Consider the following 20,569-nt stretch of genomic DNA (forward strand, 5'->3'; position numbering starts at 1 on the left):
ATCTACACAAAATTTACAATCGATCGGTGAAAACAGCCTTTTTCTAGAGCCTGTGGTTCCCGAGAACTCACTATTGAAAGGATTAGCCATAAGCATATCGCCCCTAGAAAGCAGAAAAGGTGCTAAGCGCCACTTTCCTTGATTTCCAATTAAGTGCATATCGTGGCTACCCATTTCATGTTTAAAGTTGTGCAGAAAGGATACAAGTGACAGGAGACAATATGAAAGGCCTGCAGTAAAAACTGAATTCTAAAAAGAAAGAAAGAATCGGAATTAATTAGTGTTTCATTCGTTTTTATGCTCTCCTGAGAAATTTGCATTTTGGCGCTTAGCACCTTTCCGCTTTCCGGGAGCGATATAAACATTTCTTGACCACAAACATATAAACTTAGCATTCTAATATATAGATAGAATTTTAGGATTATAGAAGTGTAGACGAAATATTAAAATGTAACATATTTCTGTTTATGGACCATAGTTTTTCTTTCAGAAATATTCTGGAAAGAACGTGTATGGTATAATCAGAGCTCCGAGATGTGCAAGCACAGAAGCTTTGGTGTTGTCGGTGCCATATAGACCTCCAACAAGTATTCATCCAGGAACAAACCCTGGAATAGCACTTGCGCTTTCTTTGGCAAGATTTTTCCGAAGTAAGTTATTATTTCTATTTATTATTAAAAGAAATATTTTTATGGCATAAGAAATTCTGGTTACTCATTTTTTCTTAGGTACTCAAAGACAACACATATCAGTCAATGCAGTCATACTAAAATGGATAACTCACTGAATACCTTTCATATTTTGGAATTTCTTACATCTTGTACCCACAAAAAATGAATACTGTTATTTTGTTTGACAGGGCAGCAGTATTTGGCTAAAGACATTATTTTTCTGGTGACAGACCATGAACAGCTTGGAGCTCAAGCATGGTTAGAAGCCTACCATCAAGTGTCATGTGGAAAGGGAATACTCGACCACGGTGATCTTTTAGGTCGTGGCGGAGCGATACAGGTAAGTGAAAGTCCGTTCTGTAAAGTTTTCAATATGAGTTACAAGGAAATATTGAGAAACAGTTGCTCAATAATTTCCCAATTGATTAGCATGCAGTAATAATGAGTTAGTTTATGTATCAGTCATCATAAGAAATTTCAATATACAACATTCTTCCGAATTGAATGTGTACAAGGATTCTCTAATAATCTTTTTCACTCCCAATATTCTTCATCATGGACTTTTTCGCGTTTATCTTCTTTCTTCATTCTCTCGTATTTCATCCTACCATCTGTTCCTTAGCCTTCCTCTTGGCTGCTATCCTATCACTTTATTATGCAGGGGGCGGGTTCGATCCCAGCCCCCGCCAAGTGAACTTTGGTGGACAAACACCGTGTGCGTGGGTTTTCTCGGGGTGCTCCCGTTTCCTCCCACTTTCTTCATTCCACCATTTCATTCATTACTCATCATCACCGTCTCCTTTAGCCTAACCGGCATAACCGTGGGACGTGAAACTCAAGGTTTCATTTCATTTACATGTCCAAATCAGCGTAGCCTTGATTTTTCCATGTTTCTTACCTGGACCGATTATTGAAGCTAAGTAATCCAATCCCATTATTAACTAATTGGTATAACCCAGATCCTGTATAGGTGCGAATTCTATAACACACTATGAGTGAAAAGAGTGACTAACTGCGCTGGAAGTCGATCCCGGGACCTCCGATATACTGTGCCGATACGTTAACCACTACGCCATGCAGTCCGTTTCTTAGAACAACCACTTACTCTCTTACCCTCGAAGTCGGTGCTGTCATCTCGGACCACGTGGATTGTACCACAGACCTCTGCTGTGATTGGGCAATTCTGTGTCTATACATCGAGCACCTTATGACAGGTGTGATTTCATATATATTAGTGAAAGAAGAAAATAACCGATTTTTTTTGGGGGGGGGACTGGGTGGCGTAATGGTTAACGCATCTGCACGGTATGCCGGAGGTCCCGGGTTCGAGTCCCAGACCAGTCAGTTACTTTCTTACTGTTTGTGTGTTATAGAATTCGCACCTATCGAGGATCTAGTGTGAAAAAAATTCCTTTTCTCATTAATATATATAATATAACCCCCAGGTTAAAAGGTATTTACGTTTCAATAGACCTAAAACCGAAACGAATGACATTTTTTTTTCTGCATTGAATAAGATCTATACACAATACGGTTTCCGTACATCTTTGAAACCTCACCAAAACTTAGAAAAGAACATTACCCAATTTAAGAGTTGTTGCAAAAGAACATTACCCAATTTAAGAGTTGTTGCACGGATTTCAATGAAAAATTGAGTGTTTATGACAAAAATGCAGTTGTCATAAGAGTTACGTACGTAAAACTAAACGCAATCTCAAGGTCCGTATCGGGGAGCATATTAGGGGACTCAAAAGCGGAAAGCCCGATGTCAGGTCTGTCGAAATATCTAAAAGAAATGCCACACAAAGTAGAAGATTCACAAATTTTATTGGGGCCAAGAATGAAGTAAAGGGACTCGTATTTGAACATTTATTTATTCATTGAAGAAAACTAAAATTAAATTTAGATAAGGAATGGTTAAGTAATCAATGGGAAGCAGTAATTACAAAATTCGCACAGCAATAACATAACAAAAATATCGGCACGAGCTGGCAACTGTTCACTAACAAAAGAACAAAAGGGGCGCACAAATCGACTCCGCCATATTGCAACTTGCATTATCTCCATCTGACGTGTGATCATTGAATTTGACAAAGTGTGTTCCAGCTCCGCTCTTCCCTTGACAAGCCTGTAACATTTTATTTCCTGATGTTCTCAATTTTGTTTTCTCCCTGTTTTTATCCTCCGTGATCAATACTCCAGGGGAGAGTGTAAAGCTCGAAATTACAAGTAATGTTCGGGAATCACAGAAGTCAGGAAGTAGAATGACAGTTACGGTTAGATTGTATTGATCGCCAATGTTAACTTCCATTAATTCAGATTTTAATTTAAAGGTTTCCACCAGTCCTGTCCCCCCTACGCACATACACATACACTTTTTTTTCCACATTTCTGCGAGTCAAAGAAAGCTAATACAGTTTTCTTTATGTGCGAACTGTTTAGTACGTAGAAAAAGTACTTAGCAGGTATTAGTCCACCAGCGAACGAGTGCGGGCGGCCGATTTTGGAACTAAAATACAAACAACAGTGTTTCTAACCGGATTACTTGTAATTAATCTATCATAGTTGTTTTTGCCCTGTTCATAATAAACCACTCACTCATATGTTCAAGTTAAGACAAACACAATTTCAAAAGTTATGGAAGTTATTTTCAGAACATTTTAAGGGACTGGAAAAAAAAAGTACATACACCCTCCATATTAATATGACAATAACTTGCGAATAAACTAACCTCAGTGTTGTACAAAGGAACACTGAGAACTTCGTAGCATTAGAGTGTAAGGAATTCCTAATTCATCTGTTAACGAAACCTCGAAGTTCATCTTTGTGAATCAAAGTTATACTTTGGCAACTGCGCTTTCATTGTTTAAAGCAAGTTCTATTGTGTAGTTTTGAGATAAGGCGTCTTCGAAATTGCTACCAATTTGGACCATGTGATCGATCGATTGACAGTACCTTCAGTAACAAATTTGCATTGAGATCATTTTCGGATGTGCTTCAAAAGACTGGTGAGAGAGAAACTGATAATCTAACCGCCTCCGAAGGAGATTTGGATCCGCCCCTAATTAAGAAAGTAGATAAAGATAACTTTCTCTGATATCTAACCTGTCATTATTTAGCATGGTTTGGTAATTTAAAAATTCAGTATTACTACCATATTTTGAAAAAAAAAAAAAAATATTTAAAAGAAATAAACCCAATGTTACATTGAGGCGGTAGGGGAGCGATTAAAATTTAAAGTGGGGAGCCTGACAATTGATTTCTTATAGCTCGTGAAATTCAGAAAAAATGAATTTCATATTAAAAAAGAAATACAAAATACATTTTCAGGGTAACTTTTACATTCATTATGTTATTATAAAGTTAATGATACTTTTGAAATTTATTAGAGTGAATAGATATGTATTTAAGTAACAAAACCACTTGCGTAAGTTTTTCAAAATATCAAGTTAGAAGAACGAAGTTTGTCTTCCACTGCTATCTCATTGCTCAAAGATACCGGCGATGAAACAACTGGCCGGAAATCTACGTAGCACATTTTAGTACTTACACTTGAAATAAAAATACAGCTGTTTAAAGACGATTGATTACCTTTGTCTTTGAATTTCATATGTGCACACAGGATTTGTTAAACAAGACCGTACATCTGATATGTTTGAACTATATGCAACTTATGCTCACGGGCTAAACTCAGTCTTCTGAAGTCAATCGACAAATGATTATGTATTACAGACACAAAGACAACACTAGGCTCCCAAGTTTCAAAATTATATTGTGTATGAAAACAGATAATAGAATTAATTCTTTGTCACAAGAGACCTAGGGTCTGAAAGAAATTCAGAGGGAGTTCAAAGGGAATTTCTATACTCATAAATAAAAGTTATGAATTTATTGTGTATTGAACCAATGATATTTATGCTTACATTACCCATACGCTGATGTTTTATCGATACTTTTATTTCACATTTACCAAAAGGCTGGATTACGATTATAATCCTAAAAGAAAGACACATTGTAATCAGGTTTTACAAGGCAATCCCGAAAGACAAGCTATCCAATCCCGTAGCCCTTTAAAAAATTAAGGAAAATTTCTTCTTCACTTCCTTTTCCCCCAAAGGGTTCACATTAATCGAAACAATGAAATGAAATTTCTTTAGTTTAACGTCCCATGATTATGCTCTTTATGCTAGAGGAGACAGATGATTAATGAAAGTGAAACATTGTAAAATTAATTGTTGGGCTCTCACAGAACCACGTACAACAAAGACACATGCGCTAGCCAATAGACCAACGGAGGGAACTTCCACAGTTCTCGAGTGGAAACGTATCAGAATTCTTTCTTGGCTACAACTCAAGAAAATAATTTAGTTGTCAATCGATAGACCTACATTAAAACAAATACAAGCATCGCGAGCCTGAACTTGATTTAAACTTACAGTTACAAGATATTGCGCAAGTATCTAAGCTACCAACCCATAATTAATATTTTAGTCATTACATCTTATTACTGAGTTTTACAGGTTTCTACTGTTTTATAATGAAATCAAATAAAACGTAATCATTTTTTTTATATAATCTGCTTAATACACGGTAGAAACTCACTTGTATGCTATCTTGTTCTTAAATTGTTAATTTCCATGCATATGCCATTATCCACAATACATCTGCATTACTGCAGGAATAACCATTACTGCATTCAATAACAACTATATAATTTATGGAGTTCTTTATTAAGCGAAACAGATTAGGCTACTTATAACATGTAAACTGCAACTTTTGAAAATCGTTGGATACACTGCAGAGTAACGCTCTCCGTTCCCCTGTCCCACCGCGCTTACCTAGAAACTGATGTAAACACTACACTAGCGCCCTCCACGAAAAACCGCACTAATATCCTGGCCAGGTAATAGCTTTCATTATCAATATATTCTGCGTTGTTAAAGAATAATTTTCAAACCAATTACGAGGTGGTATCAAAAATTTTCAAGACTAGTTCTGTAACACACCAACAGATGGCAGCGTAAAGCTGCACGCATAGGCACAGGGAGCACCGACCTTCATAAGTCACCGTGCCAAGAGGCATCAGCCTATGTACATCGGAAGCTGTGCAGCTGGTGCTGTTCTGACCTCGTGCGTTATCACGTCTGCGATTCCATCATAGACAACAAGTTAAACATGAGCGAACGTGAAATTCTGTGTGAAACTGGACAAATCCGCTCCAGGATACGTATGATTGGGCAAGTATACGACGATGCGGCACTGAGTTGTTTGCCGAATTTCCTCCATCAGATGCCTTAAAACCTGCTAGTAGGATTCGTTATCTACGATCTGACCCCTGAGGACGAGTTCGTGATGCACAATGCCGCAAATGTCGATCAAGCCGATGAGCATGCACTTGGTCGAGCTGCGGACCTGCCCCGTCGTTTTCAGTCATGGAGATGATGGGCTCTTCCACTGTATCGACTGTTGCTTCGTCTCAGGGTCGTACTCTTACACCTAAGCTTCGTCACCGGTAATGATCCTCGACATGAAGAACGGGTCATCCACGGCACGCTGACGAATTTCTTGGCAGTTTTGGACGTGGTGTTCCTTCTGCTCCTGGGTCAGCAGCTTGGGGTCGAACTTGGCAGTAACACGGTGCATGTTCAAATTGTACTTGAGAATTGCGTGTATTGTCCCGTATAACACACTGACAATGCCAGTAATGTTGTGGGTTATTCTCCAACGATCCTTATGCACAAGTTGTCTAATAGTTTCAACATTTTCCGATGTTGTGCACATTGAAGGTTGTCCTGATCTCCCGTCGTCTTCAATGATGATGTCCGCTGTTGAAGCGCGCGTGTCACTCAAAACACCTCGAGCAACTCATTCCAGCATCACCGTTAATTTGCTGAATCATGTCAAGCAGCCCTGTGCCGTATTTGCCCAGTTTCACAGAGAATTTCACATTCGCTTGTTGTTCTAACTTGCTGTTCATGTTGAAATCGCACACATGGTAACGCAAGTGGTCGGAATAGCACCAGCTGGACAGTTTGAGCTGTACGCAGGACGATGTCTCATGGCATAGACACACTGACTTATGAAGGTCGGTGCTCCCTGTGCCTGTGTGTGCAACCTTGCGCAATCTGTTGGTGTATTACAAAACTAGTCTCCAACGTTTTATACAACATCGTATGTCGTCATAGGCTTAGTCAAGAATGAAGACTATCTCGTAAACAATGACTAGTTTACTAAGTAGTACTTTGTATCTTCTAGAAAATTTCGTAAAAGTATTTTGATATTATGGGATATTTTAAGTTTCCTTTAAGGAAGGGGAGTATGGACTGATTAGCCCCTTTAAATTTCCTTCCTTTCCTAGTATATGGCTCAAAAAAGGTAAAAGACTTATAAGTAAGTTTTTAAAGAGGCTTAATAGATTTGCCCATAACAGTTTAATGGGATTAGGAATTAGATTTCTGGACTTTCGGCATCTGTGGCCATGTTAGCCCGTCACGTGTGAGGGATGACATCCCTCGGTGATCACATTATCGAAGAAATGGAAAGAAGTGGCTGGGACCCGTATGTTAGGTACAATCCCGGCATTTGCCTAGTATGAATGAGAAAAACTCAGGAAAACTTCACTCAAAATGGCTGACCTGATAAAGCTTTTCCACTTTTTCGACCGAGCGTCCCCACCGGGAATCGAACCCGGGATCGCTTGCACGAAAAACGAGAGCGTTAGAGACTACGCTACGGAGGACCACAACAATTTAATGCATACACTTGTTCATGCAATCCTACATACAGACTCGAGATGACTTTAATAAAAGGAAACAGTTTCCTTTTACGATGACTATTTAAAAAAAAAAAAAAAAAAAAAAAAAAAAGTAGAAAATTTGCCAGTGCCGAACATTATAGTGAAAGAAATCTTAAATTTACGTATTGTGATTAGGTTGAATTATAGTATCATTGTGGACATTTAGTAAATGATTTAGTCTTTTGTTACAGGCTGCAGTCAATTTAGAGCTTCATTCGGAGACAGTAAGTCATCTCGATGTTAAAGTGGAAGGACTCAATGGGCAATTGCCCAATTTGGATTTGGTCAATCTGTTCCACAAAATGTGTCAGAAGGAAGGCGTGAAGCATACCTTTAAGAATAGGGTAAGATTTTTCAATTTAAATTTTTAACATTTTCATGAAACTTAAAAATTCGTTACTGAATTTTCTCACTCTCTCTCTCTCTCACTAAAATACCAATGATATTTTGGTATTTTTTTCAATTTTGAGCATCTGTCTTCGTAAAGCAACATATCGTAGAACGTTTTAACAGAATTCTTAAACAAAACATGTGGAAAAAATTTAGTACTCAAGGAAATTATAAATGGATAGATATATTACAAGAATTGTTTACTGAGTATAATAATAAAGTACATAGAACAATTGGTATAAAGCCTGTAGAAGTTAATAAGAAAAATTAATTATTTTAAAGTTCATTCTGACAATGCTCTTGGAGTATTCTCAACTGGCTTTTATACTATAAATGGATAGATATATTACAAGAATTGTTTAATGAGTATTAATAATAAAGTATATAGAACAATTGGTATAAAGCCTGTAGAAGTTAATAAGAAAAATGAATTCTTTTTAAGTTCATTCTGGCAATTCTCTTGGAGCATTCTTAACTGGGCTTTTATACTATAAATGGATAGATATATTACAAGAATTGTTTAATGAGTATAATATTAAAGTATATAGAACAATTGGTATAAAGCCTGTAGAAGTTAATAAGAAAAATGAATTCTTTTTAAGTTCATTCTGGCAATTCTCTTGGAGCATTCTTAACTGGGCTTTTATACTATAAATGGATAGATATATTACAAGAATTGTTTAATGAGTATTAATAATAAAGTTTATAGAACAATTGGTATAAAGCCTGTAGAAGTTAATAAGAAAAATGAATTCTTTTTAAGTTCATTCTGGCAATTCTCTTGGAGCATTCTTAACTGGGCTTTTATACTATAAATGGATAGATATATTACAAGAATTGTTTAATGAGTATTAATAATAAAGTTTATAGAACAATTGGTATAAAGCCTGTAGAGGTTAATAAGAAAAATGAATTCTTTTTAAGTTCATTCTGGCAATGCTCTTGGAGTATTCTCAACTGGCTTTTATACTATAAATGGATAGATATATTACAAGAATTGTTTAATGAGTATAATATTAAAGTATATAGAACAATTGGTATAAAGCCTGTAGAAGTTAATAAGAAAAATGAATTCTTTTTAAGTTCATTCTGGCAATTCTCTTGGAGCATTCTTAACTGGGCTTTTATACTATAAATGGATAGATATATTACAAGAATTGTTTAATGAGTATAATATTAAAGTATATAGACCAATTGGTATAAAGCCTGTAGAAGTTAATAAGAAAAATGAATTCTTTTTAAGTTCATTCTGGCAATTCTCTTGGAGCATTCTTAACTGGGCTTTTATACTATAAATGGATAGATATATTACAAGAATTGTTTAATGAGTATTAATAATAAAGTTTATAGAACAATTGGTATAAAGCCTGTAGAAGTTAATAAGAAAAATGAATTCTTTTTAAGTTCATTCTGGCAATTCTCTTGGAGCATTCTTAACTGGGCTTTTATACTATAAATGGATAGATATATTACAAGAATTGTTTAATGAGTATAATATTAAAGTATATAGAACAATTGGTATAAAGCCTGTAGAAGTTAATAAGAAAAATGAATTCTTTTTAAGTTCATTCTGGCAATTCTCTTGGAGCATTCTTAACTGGGCTTTTATACTATAAATGGATAGATATATTACAAGAATTGTTTAATGAGTATTAATAATAAAGTTTATAGAACAATTGGTATAAAGCCTGTGGAAGTTAATAAGAAAAATGAATTCTTTTTAAGTTCATTCTGGCAATTCTCTTGGAGCATTCTTAACTGGGCTTTTATACTATAAATGGATAGATATATTACAAGAATTGTTTAATGAGTATTAATAATAAAGTTTATAGAACAATTGGTATAAAGCCTGTAGAGGTTAATAAGAAAAATTAATTCTTTTTAAGTTCATTCTGGCAATGCTCTTGGAGTATTCTCAACTGGCTTTTATACTATAAATGGATAGATATATTACAAGAATTGTTTAATGAGTATAATATTAAAGTATATAGACCAATTGGTATAAAGCCTGTAGAAGTTAATAAGAAAAATGAATTCTTTTTAAGTTCATTCTGGCAATTCTCTTGGAGCATTCTTAACTGGGCTTTTATACTATAAATGGATAGATATATTACAAGAATTGTTTAATGAGTATAATATTAAAGTATATAGAACAATTGGTATAAAGCCTGTAGAAGTTAATAAGAAAAATGAATTCTTTTTAAGTTCATTCTGGCAATTCTCTTGGAGCATTCTTAACTGGGCTTTTATACTATAAATGGATAGATATATTACAAGAATTGTTTAATGAGTATTAATAATAAAGTTTATAGAACAATTGGTGTAAAGCCTGTAGAAGTTAGTAAGAAAAATGAATTCTTTTTAAGTTCATTCTGGCAATTCTCTTGGAGCATTCTTAACTGGGCTTTTATACTATAAATGGATAGATATATTACAAGAATTGTTTAATGAGTATAATAATAAAGTACATAGAACAATTGGTATAAAGCCTGTAGAAGTTAATAAGAAAAATTAATTATTTTAAAGTTCATTCTGACAATGCTCTTGGAGTATTCTCAACTGGCTTTTATACTATAAATGGATAGATATATTACAAGAATTGTTTAATAAGTACACCGTGTATAATAATAAAGTACATAGAACAATTGCTATAAAGCCTGTAGAAGTTAATAAGAGAAATTAATTCTTTTTAAGTACATTCTGGCAATGCTCTTGGAACATTCTCAAATGGTTCGTGTTAATTTATAGATAAGGTGTCTTTGCATCATTTTAGCCTCAGAGAAATGGCGATACATAAGATATATGTTTGGCTTTGATAATGATTCATTCGTAATATTTTTAGGTTTGAAAAGAATTATTTCTATCTTTCCGAATTTTTATTTGATCCCTCAATGGAATATCTTTGCCTACTTGTTAGCGTTACAAAAGTGTAAAGAAGTAGTGAAAGAAAAATGTTTATAAAGTACGAAATCACACTTACCATGGTCCCCCTCAAAATGTTAAAACCTCATTCACATTTTACAAAAGTCATTAGGTGGAGGGTATATTAGATCATCTGCGAATACAAGAGTGCGATTACACAAATTAGAATTATGGAGTAATTAAACTGCCCCGGAAATACGTCGCCTTGAAGTTAGTCCCAATCGTTTCAACGGAAAAAGACGTGTGTTACCGTTGAAACAGTTTGGGATTAAGTGCAAGACCACGTTAATTATTCAACAGCATGCGACATTTTAATTCCTTTAACTCTGTAGAATTTTGCAGAATGGCTGTTATTTTATTTGGTAACCCTTTCCGTCCTTGTTACAGTATTTATTATTATTATTATTATTATTATTATTATTATTATTATTATTATTATTATTATTATTATTATTATCTCCTCCTCTGGAATGCACAGTTTCTAAAGCTAGAAGAAACTTAGGAATCTTAATATAGGTTTCTAAAGATTTTTCCTCTTTGAAAACCTGCTTAATTCTACACTAAGCTAACGTAAGAAGTCACCTTGAATATGGTAGTATTTGGAATAAAGGAGCCCAGTACCTCTAAAAAGATACCGAAGTAGTTCAAAACTTGTTTCTATCATCGTTGAAATGGAAATTCAAAATTTTATCAGAGAATTCAAGATGAAATTAGGCACCTTCTTGGTCTACTCAAAGTATCTGAACGAAGAACTTTATTCGATATTTAATTGCTCCATAATGTTTTGATTGGCAAATTACCATTAATTAAGGCTGTTAGTCTTGGTGTCCCTAAAGGTCAATAATAAATTTTAGAATTTTCAAATATAATCCTATTTTTAGTGACTCTTCGATATATAAATGTTTGTCAAATGCCAACAATTATTTACATATTATTGATGTCTTTACTCCTGATCTTCCATCTATTCAAAGGAAGTTTATAACCTACCACTTATTATAAACTTTTGTTTTATTATTTTTGCATGTTTTAATTACACTGCTTCCTATTTATCTTATCTTATCATTGTCCATGCATGGTTGTATCTTTTATAAATTGATCGTAATTTCAGTAATGTTTTACTTAGTGTTTGTTATTACGTTATTTTAATGTATGTTTTTATTTTAATATTATTATATGCATGTTTGTTTTGTTATTTTTGTACTATTTTTGGGAATTGTAATTGGACCGAGAATCTGTAATTTTTTGATACCAATAAAAAGATATTATTATTATCGTTATTTTATTTAGAGATTGAAGTTTAATCTCTTCCTATTTGTAGGTTGCACTTTCAAATCGAGTATCACTGAAAGGTTGGCTATATTCACTGAAGACGCTGTTGTTCATGGTTTCTACTCAAGCCACGGGAATTCCTAATGGGAATCATGGACTTTTCCACAGGTTAGTGAATTAGTTAACTTGGTTGTTATAAAGATTGTAATGTGAGGTAGGCAATTTGTTGTTACTGTAAGCTGTCAGTACTTATCCTAACAAATTCTAATGACTTATTTGGGTGCACGGTGGTTTAATAGTAGAGCGTTCACCTTTGGTGCGTGGAGTCCTTGGTTCGATCCCACCTTGCGCCAAGTAGGCTTTGTGGAGACAAATACCGTGTTCGTGGGTTTTATCTCGGGGTTCTCCCGTGTCCTCCCACTTGCTTCATTTCCCATCATCACCGTCTCCTTTAGTCTACTGACATAACCGTGAGACATAAAACTAAAAGATTTCATTTCATTTTTCCAATGACAAATTTATTTTTTATGGATATACGAGGCTTATCAATTTAGTACTCGAACAGAAATTTTTCTTCGAACGTGACATATCAAAGCTGTGGTTGAACACTGTAATAACATGTAACACAGAGTGTCTATCAGTCACGAAATCAGAAAACGGTCATGAAGGTTAAGAAAAAGTCACGAAATTTAGCTCTTGGGTCACGAATATTTTTTATCTGTACAAATATAAGCACAAACTGGAAAATTTTGTTCTATAAAATGTCAAAATTCACCACCAAAAATGTCTTTATGATGGGCTTTAAACGCTACTGAATCGCAAGCAAAGTATTCTATCGCATGCATGAAAATTCGGCCTACTTTGCACCCGAATTCGCTCTTGAGAATGTTAGGAAGTTTTATGGTTTGGTAAAGAAAAGGTCACGAAAAAATCACGAAATTTCATTTTGGAATTTTAGTAGACACCCTGTAACAAGATCTCAGGATGCTGCGGTGTCGTGTGTGTGTACTGTCGCTTAGTAAAGCGTGAAAACCGATATTGTGAAAACGACGCACTTTGTATTGTCAAGTATTGAGATGGTGGAAGTGAGGAAACAGCGAATCTGTTCGTTTTTATGTTAAATTGTGTGCATCAGCCTCAGAATATCACCAAATTATCTCTCAACCGTTGGATGAGGATGATATGAATTGCACAACATTTGAAGTGGAACTAAATGAATTTTTTAGTGTTACGTCCTTCAGATGTGCTCTTTATGGTGAAGTAAACGGAAGATAAATGAAAGCAAACGATTGTGGAATAAAAGAATGAATCGGTGGAACGAAGATGGTGGAGGAAAGATAGAGAACTTCAACAAACCTCACGGACACGATGTTTTTCACCACAGACAAGCGTGAATACTAGAGGTGAGCGCTTTCCATTGACCCACCGTATCCCCACGATGACATTCGAGTGACAGCCTGCTTCAGATCCATTCGAACATCTTCGGAAGATGACCTACGTCGTGGGTGTCTTTCCATCAGTCAGAACGAAGAGAAAATTCAAGAGGTCAGAGCAAATTGTTGACTAACCGTTCGGACAGTCATAGAAGAGACAAACATCTTTTTAAAACGTGTCACCAAATCTAACCTGGGAACATGAGCTTTTACCGGGAAACGAACCCAAGTCTTCCGTGCCGATAACGCGTGCGCTAACCATATAATCACACGAGTTCTCCTTCACTGAAGTCAGCTATCTAACATCATCTGGAATAATATAATGTGAGAAAATAGCTTAGACTTGGAACTTTACTGCTTAATATCAGACAGATATTCTTCACTTCAGAATAGTTAGTAAACTGAATAACTTTCATGTTTGAGTTATCTGGACGAAACACGGATATTTACTGAACACTTCTCGTATATAATTTACATTTAACGTATTTATTTGTGTATATAATTTATGTTTTACTATATAATTTTAATTTGAACTTGAGTTTAGTGAAATTGTTCTTTTTTTTTCAGGTTTGGTATAGAAGCAATCACCATTGAAGGCTTTCAAAAGGAGTCAGCGGTTCGTGGAGATGGATTCTACCAAATAGGAAGGTTTGTATTGTCCTTTAATTATCTAGCAAAGGAATAAACTTTACAAGAACAGAATTTGCAGTGACTTATCTTCAAAAGAAGTAAAACAATAAAGACTTTTGTTGCTAGTATTTAGCCCGGAATTGCCATGAAAACAAGGCCATGTTAAATACTATATTGCCATCAGTATATTCAGTAGTGACTAAATAACAGGCACTCGTGGTATGCACTAATGATAGTGGGCACGGCGAGATATGTAGTCAGTAAACAGTCCTCAGTGGTTTTTGCATATCACCATTAACCCTACGCAGGGGCGGATCCAGGACCGACTTCTGGAAGGAAGGGGGTTTGTCATACTGCTACTTAGAGCTACTTTGAACAGCTTCAAACTCTGGGATGGGTTTTATTTATATATTTAAAATAAGAAAGTTTCGTCTTCTGGGGGGGTGCCCCCCTGGATCCGCCACTGACCCTACGTACACCAAGGTGGGTTAAAAACTGCACTACATTTTTATTAGGTTAAGAATTTTTATGGATGTTTCTTCAGTATCATATCATAACAGGTTTTGGATCAAAAATAATATACATTTTTTTTTTCTGTCATTCAATACATTTAATTTCTTAAAAAAAAAAAAAAAAAATTAAAAACGTTTTCGTGGTGGACATAAAGTACCCTTCCTTGGTGTAACGTGTTACCATAATGTCCATGAGGTTATTTCCAGCTAAAGTTGAAGATTCTGACACTGGGCGTCGCTACGGGTACACCTGACGCAAACACATAAACAGAAAAGACCTGCTGTTTTCAGAGTGATGATACTAAAAGTAGAAATCCTACGTACACCAGGGAAAGGTTAAAAAATGTGCACCATATAAATTATTATTTTCTGTTCCAGACAACTGAAGGCGCAACAGGAAAAACATTTTCATGTGGACATTTTTAAACCTTCCCTTGGTGTGCAGTGTTACGTGTAACCCCTTCGTGTACCTATGGTTAATTGATCGAGAAACTGTGTTTTGGCGAGACGAAATTTATCAATCCTGCTATTAGTAGAATTTAAAATGTTTATCCCAATTTTAGGATATACTGCTAGTTTTTATTGTTAACACTAATTCCACTAATCGGACGGTCTTTTGCATGAGCACAATTACACCATTCAAACACTTCGTTTTTGATTTCTTCGTAAGATTGCCTTCGTCTTTTCTTGGTTTCTTAAGGTTCCGTTCTGAACTCGACTTTCACGATTAGCAAATACAAATTGTATTTGACTTTTGCCGCATATAAATTCTTTGGCTTGTCTCGTTTCTATTGGTCCATTTCATTCTCCTTTATCACACCAACTCGTCTTTTAGAGGAAGGATATTTCTCCTTTCTATTACATTAACACTAGTTATAATGGGATCATAATTTTCACATTAAAAGAGGGGAAGAGGGAATTTTAAAGTTAACTAGCTGAACCTGTGCTCTCTACACAGCGCATCATTCACATATGAGCATGAATCTCCTTGTTATTCCTCACATCTGTACATGTCCCTTTACAGACACAAGTGAAAGAAGTCTTGATAAAAATTGGAAGAGAGACCATAAAAGGGAGATTTTTTCAATATCTCGCACTGTTTGCAAGATTTGAACCTACTTCCGGTTGGAGTTTTTAATTTATGTGTGATCAGTGTTTTCTTTCTTCTTGCATGCAGTATGTAATAAGCAAATACATTACGTACACAATTAATTATAATGTCAGTGTTATATGGTATTCATTGAGCAAAACACTCCAAACAATAAAGATTCAACTTAGAGTGGAGAAATTATTATCCTTCGTTTTTCATTATAATTTGGACATGAAACAAACGCCTGAGATGTATGCAACCCCCATATACAATTATGTGGTGTTGGAATGTATAATGCGGAGGATGCTTTAGTTTTTTTTTTTTTTTTTTTCTAATTTCAACACTTCCAGTGTACCCGAAAAATGTAATCAAGAAATAATGGCCATGTCTTTTAAATATTCAATTAGAGGTGGACAATCTACATAAAATTTGCAATCGATCAGTGAAAACGTCATCTTTCTAGAGCCTGTAGTTTACGAGATATCATTGTCGAAAGGATTGGCCACAAACATATAAACTTCCAGAAACATATAGTTTAAAAGAACTCCAAAGATGGCAGCACAATTCATTTGCATTGATTTGGAGAGTGCTTATTAAAATACAAAGGCTTTGAACAGTAATTTTAAAAATAAACTTTATGAAAAAGATCTATTTAAATAATTTATTTAAAATATTTGTCTTTGTTAAACGGAAATCACAAATAATCGTAAATGAAAGGTTTGAAATCAAAAGTTAAAGGTTGGAGCTCAGGCGTCTCTATTACTATTGTAGCATTTTAATAGATAGATTGCCTTTAGTTTCTAACCAATTCACAAATTTTCAAAACATTCTACTAACCCGATCTCAGTTAAAGTGATTAGAGAGTGCTCAATAAAAACAATTAAAGTCTTTAAAAAAAATACTAACTTCAGTTGGTTCCATTTTTTGGAGTGTCAATCAGTGAGTCTCTGAGAATTCCTAAAATTGTGAGTTTGTATGTGAATGTGCTTTTAACAGAGTTGAGAAGAGCAGAAGTCGTCTTGTGACACCACTGACGAGCGTCGGAAGATTACATTTACGTAAAAACATGCTTCTTTCCCCAAACCAGCGGGATACAAAATATTTTTATTGCATTTTGAGATTTCAGCCACCTGTTATATCAAGTAAGAGCATTAATATTCGCTTTGCATGTAAGATTACGAACATCTTACCAACTACTGAATATAAAACATGAATTTGTTTTGTAAAGGGGTCTTCTAATAAACTAAAAACTGTTACTCTTGGTGTTCCCTATTGTATCCCGTACGTATTAAACTGTCTAAATAGTAGAATTCTTCGCTTCTTGCTGAGCAGAATTTTTAAGCCGAAAGTTAAAAAAAAAAAAAAAAAAAATATGCATACAATAGCAAGGAAAATGTTGAGGCTTTGCTTCAAATCATCTAGACAACAAGAGTCTGTATGTAGGGACAGGAGTTACTTCTAATGGATTTCAAATAGTTGAAGTATGAACGAAAACAAAAATCGTTCTTAATATTCTGTGATTTTGAAAGTTATATTTATATAGATTTATAATAACCAAATCGTGATTTTATTGTGGCCCCGTGTAGCGTAGTCGCTAACGCTCTCGCCCTCGGTGCGAGCGGTCCCGGTGGGGTCACTCGATCGAAAAAGTGTAACGCTTTTCGCAGGCCAGCCACCCTTAATAAGGTTTTCCTGGGTTTTCCTCATTCACAGCAGGCAAATGCCGGGGTGGTATCTAACTTATAGGTCCCAGGCCGCTTCCTTCCTTCCCTTTCCCAGGATTGTGTGCTCGCCGAGGAACGTCATCCCTCAAAACATGAAGGGCTAAATGGCCTTAGATGCCGAAAGACCAGAAATGTAAAATCCTAAATCCAAATCATGATGTTACTTTGTGCTCTAATTCCAGGGTACTGGAAGGAATATTCCGAAGCTTAAACAATCTCCTGGAAAGGTTCCATCAGTCATTTTTCTTCTACCTTCTGCCGTCTACAGATCGATATATTTCAATAGGTAAGATCCACTAAAATTATTTCAATTTTTCGCACACTTTTGTAATTCACTGGAATAGAAGTTCATGGTTGTCTAGTAACATATAAAGTTTAGACTGACCGTGAAAGTCAGGGAAATATTTATTAATTAAGTTGTGCTGACAAAATATATGAAAAACGCCTCAAACAATCAAGAGAGATTTAGAAATATGACGATAAGAAAAAAAAACTAAACGTTTTCTTTAGAAATAAAAAGAGGCGTGTTTAAACTTCAAGCTTTGAAAGAAAAAGAAAAATTTAAATCAACAATTCAAATGGTACAGAGAAAAAAATAAAGTTAGATTTGTCGGTTGTAGATAATCACAGATATAGGCCAAATTATGATGTATATTTACCTGTTCATTATTACAAGTGTATTCAGAATGCTAAAATACAAAGAAACCAAAAACGTTCGTGCAGTTTTTAATGTCCCGTTAGTCATGCGCTCACAGAGAGAAAAAGAAATAACGTACGTGCCTGCCAAGCGATCGAGAGTTAGTCTGACCATCGGCCTTCAGTAATACAGGCACGTTACGCACACACAACAGCCATAGCTCGTCTAGTGTCGAAGAAAAATGGAGGTATCGAAGCAGCTTGTTTGTGTGTGTTTGTTATGATAGTAGGCTGCCGCATATGCCAGGTATTTGGGGAGAATGCCATGAACGAACGCACCGCCGGGCACTGGTACCAGAAATTCCATTTGGAAGATGTGAGCCTTTCGGATGAACCTCGCAGTGGATGACCACATGTGTTGGATGACGAGGCCCTAAAAGCAGGTATCGAGGAGGACAGTGGTCTAACGTGTGATGAACTTGCAGAAAAGTTCCATGTTTCCGCTGAAACAGTCAGACTGCACCTGCATGGAATAAGGAAGTCATACAAGTTAAGCAAGTGGATACCCCACACATTATCAGCAGCCAACTAGGAGCAACAAGTGACAGCCTGTTTGTTCTTTCTCACTCGGCACCTGAACGCACTCATCTTTGATCGTTTGCTCATGGTCACGAAAAGTTGATCCTCTATGAGACTGCCAAGCGTAGCAGACCGGTTATCGCCACGTGACAATGTTCCTTGCGTTACGAGCTCCTTCCACTTGGTCGGACTTTCACTGCTGACCTCTACTCTCAGCAGTTGCAAAGGCTGCACCGTGCATTACGGCAGAAGGAGCCGGCATTGATGAATTGCAAGGGTGTGATGGTTCCTGCATAACAATACCAAACCACATGTAGCAAATACGATCCGGAGACCCGTCAGCAACTTAAGTGGGAGACACTTTGTCATGTATCATATTCACCGGACCTTGCACCAACAGAGTAAAACTTGTAAGAGACCTGCGGAACGCATTCACAGTCTTCTGTGCATCTACGACCTCCGAGTGTTATCACCAGGGTATCGTGCAGCTGCAGAAACGTTGGCTGCTGATGGAGATTCGAAACCTAAAGATACGTACCGTCCAAGTATTGCTCTTTGTTTATCACTGCTCTAGAAGGGCAAGAACTTTTTTGGTTACCGTGTATTAAAGACACCGTTAATGTATAATTATTGTTTGATACTACCGTTTTATTGTATTCCAAATACACGAAGTTTGGTTCATAATGAGCATTTAGAATAACAAAGTATGGTTGTACTCTAGCTCGGCACAGCACACCCGTAGGTTATACTGTATTTAAAAAGTAAGGATGGTGGTGGCTTTTTACGGCTATGGGAATGGTGGAGGTTGATTAAAAAATGATTTTTTGTTACATATATATCACGCATACGAAGATCGGATGATATATAAAGAGTGAAAAAAAAAAAGTGCATTCTGAACTAAGAATCCAACTTAGATCTCCTGCTTATTGTGCCCATGCGTTAATTGCCCTATTCAATCGGTTCCGTGAACAATAATACATTCTCTCACTTTTGAAGTCGATAAGCCGGAGTACATTTTTGTTTATCATTGAAAAATTGAAATGAAATCTTTGAGTTTAACGTCCCACGATTATGCCCTTTACGCTAAGGCAGACGATGATTAAAGCAAAGGAATGATTATGAAAGAGTTAGTGGAATGATAAGTAGGAGGAAACGGGAGTATTCCGAGAAATCCCATAGACACGATGTTGTCCCCACAAACTAACTTGGCCGGGAATTGAACCATGATTCTCACGCACTAGAAGTAGCTACCGTGCCCTCACTTGTTTATCATTGAATTCACATTTGTGTACGAATTGATGTGGTTTAAAATCTGTTATTTCTTCTGGTTTCCATACATAAGATCAGTGATAATTTTTTTTATTGTTTAATTTTTATTTTACAATAGTTTAGGTCCAATGTTATAGTAATATCTCTCTAACTTTCGTTTTCTGTCCCTTCCCTCCTTATCGTCGGTTTTGATCAACAAGTGCAACCAGTGGCTTATAACGAAAGTAAAGAACCAAGAAGATATCATTCCTTGATATAATAAATCCACCTTTTAAGTGATAAAATAATGTGTCTGTTTGGAAGACGATAAACACCGATAACATAGTGTAACAGTCATGAAATCTATGCTCGTCCACTCAGACCAAGAGCATTGGAAAGTGGGAGAGTGTATGACTGTTCTGGGAGCGAACTAGGTAGTGTAGTGGTTAACGCATCGACACTGTGCGCCGAAGATCCCGGGTTCGAGTCATGGCCCAGTATGCGTTTTTTCACTCTTTGTGAATTATTGAATTCGTACCTTCAGAGGATTTGGTGTGTAAAAATTACTTTCAATCGGTTGCTTTCTCCTTTTCATTGATATAAAGATAAAAATAAGTTTTCAGTGTTTAGTTTATGTATGTTACTGTCAAAGTTATGGATCCATGAAGA

At 35.7% G+C, this 20,569-nt stretch overlaps 1 protein-coding gene across 2 annotated transcripts in view; it reads left to right on the top strand.

Annotated features, from left to right (window-relative positions):
- The window catches only part of GAA1 (glycosylphosphatidylinositol anchor attachment 1), a 51,380-nt gene that overhangs the window by 5,624 nt on the left and 25,187 nt on the right, over positions 1-20,569 (top strand). For both annotated transcript variants that reach the window (XM_081738297.1, XM_081738299.1), the window contains exons 4-9: positions 491-650; positions 860-1,011; positions 7,659-7,811; positions 12,098-12,216; positions 14,049-14,129; positions 17,620-17,723. In XM_081738297.1, the coding sequence (XP_081594423.1) occupies positions 491-650; positions 860-1,011; positions 7,659-7,811; positions 12,098-12,216; positions 14,049-14,129; positions 17,620-17,723 (769 nt within the window). The remainder of the gene's footprint in view (positions 1-490; positions 651-859; positions 1,012-7,658; positions 7,812-12,097; positions 12,217-14,048; positions 14,130-17,619; positions 17,724-20,569) is intronic.

This window comes from Thermobia domestica, chromosome 2 (assembly GCF_964235325.1).
Source record: "Thermobia domestica chromosome 2, izTheDome1.hap1.1, whole genome shotgun sequence".
NCBI lineage: Eukaryota > Metazoa > Arthropoda > Insecta > Zygentoma > Lepismatidae > Thermobia > Thermobia domestica.